We start from the raw sequence: 3230 nt of genomic DNA, 5'->3' as shown, positions 1-3230 counted from the left end.
GCTTTTATAGGAACGGATGAGATGGACAATATTGAAAACGACGAAAAACTGATTCAAGGTTACTATTGGTAAGTGGTAAGTACAAGTACTGTCGCCTGGTGTTCAAAATTTAAACTAGCGAAAACGGGTCAGCTGTCATATGGATATTGCTCAACATATTGATAATGTAAACTTTAATTTACAATTATTGAGTTTTTTTTATTGTTAGCTAAGAAACAAACTAAAATTAAAATGGAAAGTGTTGTTGATGATTCGGGTGTACGTTTTTCTCCGAGGGAAACAAAAAGTAAAGCCTTTTGCAGTGTGTATGGATGTAAGAGTAAAGCTTGTAGGGATTCAGATGTCAGATTTCATCTTTTTCCTAAAAAAAACAATTTCATAAAAATTATAAATACGTTCGGTGAAGAAGAAAAAGTAGACTGCCGAAAAATGTGGCAAATTGTGTTAAAAATTGGTAAAAATGTTACCGATAACATGCAAGTTTGTTCTTTGCATTTTAAACAGTCCGATTATTTTTCACCAGGTGATTATATTATATTATATTTGTTTCTTAATTATCTTAATAACTTTTTTATTTGCAATATTAACTAAGGGCATTACTTTCTTGTGTAGATTTAAGCTCCAAAGGCAAACGAAGATTAAAACAAAATGCAGTTCCTTCATGTAATTTACCTTCTACAGACAAGACACCAAGATTAATCACCAACAAAAATACTGACAGAGAGACAAGAAGATTACGAAGAGATAAGAGTAGGAATGAAGTATTGCCAGCTAGTCAGCTTAGTTGTCAAGATCAGGATGTGTTAGATACTAATAACTTAGATACTAATAATTTGACAGAGGAACCGGATGACCAAGGAGAAAGTAGTTCCATCAGTTTAGTTCAAGATACACCTCTGCTTACAGAAAATGACCAAATTTTGGCTACAAAACGCCTGGTTGATATTGGTGTTCAGATTAAAAGCGGGGATTTAATCACAGATTTTTGTGATATTTTAAAAACTGAAAAAGAGCTCAACACACTAACTGGTATTATTAATTTTGATATCTTAAAAACTATTATTGACGTGGTAAAGGATGGCTTTCCTAAATATAGATTTGAAACGATGAACCTTCGAAGTAAAATAATAATGACATTCATAAAATTGAAGCATAATTTATCATATGCAATCTTGGCAGTTTTGTTTAAGTATTCATCTTTATCACAGTGTCGAAGAGTAGTCCTTAAGATAATCGATATGCTTTATGTTTGTTTGAAAGAAGGCATTCCTTTTCCGTATAAAGATGAAATTTCTAAGAATCTCCCAGTATGTTTTGATGATTTTAGAAATGTGAGAATCGTTCTAGATTGCACTGAAATATTTATCCAAAGACCAAAAAATCTATGCTGTCAACAAGCAAGTTATTCTCGGTACAAAAGTACTTACACAATAAAATTTATGACTGGAGTAACTCCTGGAGGAATAATATCATTTATTAGTGAAATGTACGGAGGAAGAGTTTCAGATGATGCGATATTTGAACAATCCAAAATATTAAATTATCTAGAAAAAGGTGAAGCAATAATGGTTGATAAAGGGTTTCGAGTTGATAAATTATGCAAGGAAAAAGATATTAAGCTTATAAGGCCTCCAGTTAAGAAAGAGCAGCTTCAATTTACCAGAGAAGAATCACGATTGAACGCTAAAATAGCGAGAGCTCGTGTACACGTGGAACGTTCTAATCAACGACTCAAAGTCTTTAAAGTTTTAGGTTCGCGAATGCCAATTGGTTTAGTGAAGAAAGGCAAAGAAATTTTAACAATAATTGGTGCAGTTGTCAATTTAAGCTCTCCGATTTTGAAAGATGATAAATTTTTGTCTGAAAAGGAATAACTTTATTATAAATTAAATCTATTATTCGTAATATTACATTAAAACTATGTAATTCACCTAGAATGTTAATAATAAATGAAAACACAATTGAATATGTTGCAGGTATTTATTTAAATTTAAAAATATTTTTAAAGAACGGTTATTCACAAATAATCAACATTTAATTTTGTTTATGTTCATCTGTGCATGCATAGTGTAACATTTCATTGAAATATATTAATTTTAAAGATGTGAATAAATCGTTTACGAATTGTTTATCAAAATCTACTGTTAAAACTTTCATACTTTTATCAAACGAAGAAAATATAATAAAATCAGTTTTTTGAATATTTAAAATACCCATTCCGAACTGAATTTGGCCATAATACTTATGATTTTTTTTTAAACTCAAAATACTTTCATCTTTTGGATTTGTTTGAATGAAATTGAGTTTAGAAATAACTTCATTTACAGGTAAAGATTTACCCTCATATGGACATTTAATCTCTAACAATTTAATTGGTTTATCCTTATCGAAAATAATACCGTCAGGAGAATATCCTAACCACGGATTGTCTCTAGAAATTATTAGTCCGCATTGAAATACATTGGTAGATGGATTTAATTCTTGATATGTTTCTCGAGCAACAGGTTCAAATTTTAGACCATGTTTCATTGCTGGAGTGCTAATATTTGTCGGATAGAAATATTTCATAGACTTATTTTTCCAATTGGGTTTTAAATTTTTTCGATAAGTGTATAACTCGTAACATCGCGAGCCAGTTATTCGAAATTGACGTTCTTTCTGCCAAACACTACAAAATTTTTGAGTTTCTAAACAAATATTATAAGGATTCCCAATTAATTGCTCTAAAAGTTTCTGGCAACATTCTCTCAGTGGTCGGAAGGGTTTTTCAGAAAGATTGAGTAGGATTGATGACGAGAATGAGTGTGAAATCAAACGTTGGATAAGTTGTAAGTTCTCAGGAGGTACAGTTTCAATAGTAGGTTGTTGCAGTGGAGCATGCCTTCCAGTTCTGTGATAAATACATTCAAAAACGTGTGAAAATAAAAATTAAACACAACATGATTAGAGAGTCATAAATTTTGATGAAGTAAATGTTACATACAAGTCATGATTAGAATTGATTAAATTATTCCATCGAAATAGTAAAAAAGTTTAAATTCATCGGCAAATATATACAAAATTGATTAAATTAAAAACAACAATTGTTTATATAAACAGTGAATCATAAAATTGTTTTCATGAAAATTTACTTCAACAAAATTTTCATTAAAAAAAAAATCAATCATAAATAAATTAATCATTCACGCTCGTACGCATGCTCTGACAAAGCTGATTTTAAATTCTTCGAA

At 30.0% G+C, this 3230-nt stretch overlaps 1 protein-coding gene across 1 annotated transcript; it reads left to right on the top strand.

Moving 5' to 3' along the window:
* The first annotated feature begins 348 nt into the window (after positions 1-348).
* LOC124293949 lies at positions 349-1874 on the top strand. Its single transcript, XM_046737016.1, has 2 exons — positions 349-523; positions 613-1874. Exons 1-2 carry the CDS (start codon positions 430-432, stop codon positions 1872-1874), a joined length of 1356 nt encoding a protein of 451 aa, XP_046592972.1. The 5' UTR covers positions 349-429.
* Positions 1875-3230: the final 1356 nt, after the last annotated feature.

This window comes from Neodiprion lecontei, chromosome 4, assembly GCF_021901455.1.
Source record: "Neodiprion lecontei isolate iyNeoLeco1 chromosome 4, iyNeoLeco1.1, whole genome shotgun sequence".
Classification (NCBI taxonomy): Eukaryota; Metazoa; Arthropoda; class Insecta; order Hymenoptera; family Diprionidae; genus Neodiprion; species Neodiprion lecontei.
This window is presented reverse-complemented; position numbering and strand designations above follow the sequence as displayed.

What these genes read in the sequence shown, in the direction of transcription:
- LOC124293949 (XM_046737016.1), top strand. Translation starts at nt 430, where the DNA reads ATGTGGCAAATTGTGTTAAAAATTGGTAAAAATGTTACCGATAACATG. An exon ending in GTCCGATTATTTTTCACCAG is followed by an intron (nt 524 to 612) that starts GTGATTATATTA and finishes TTTCTTGTGTAG; the next exon opens with ATTTAAGCTCCAAAGGCAAA.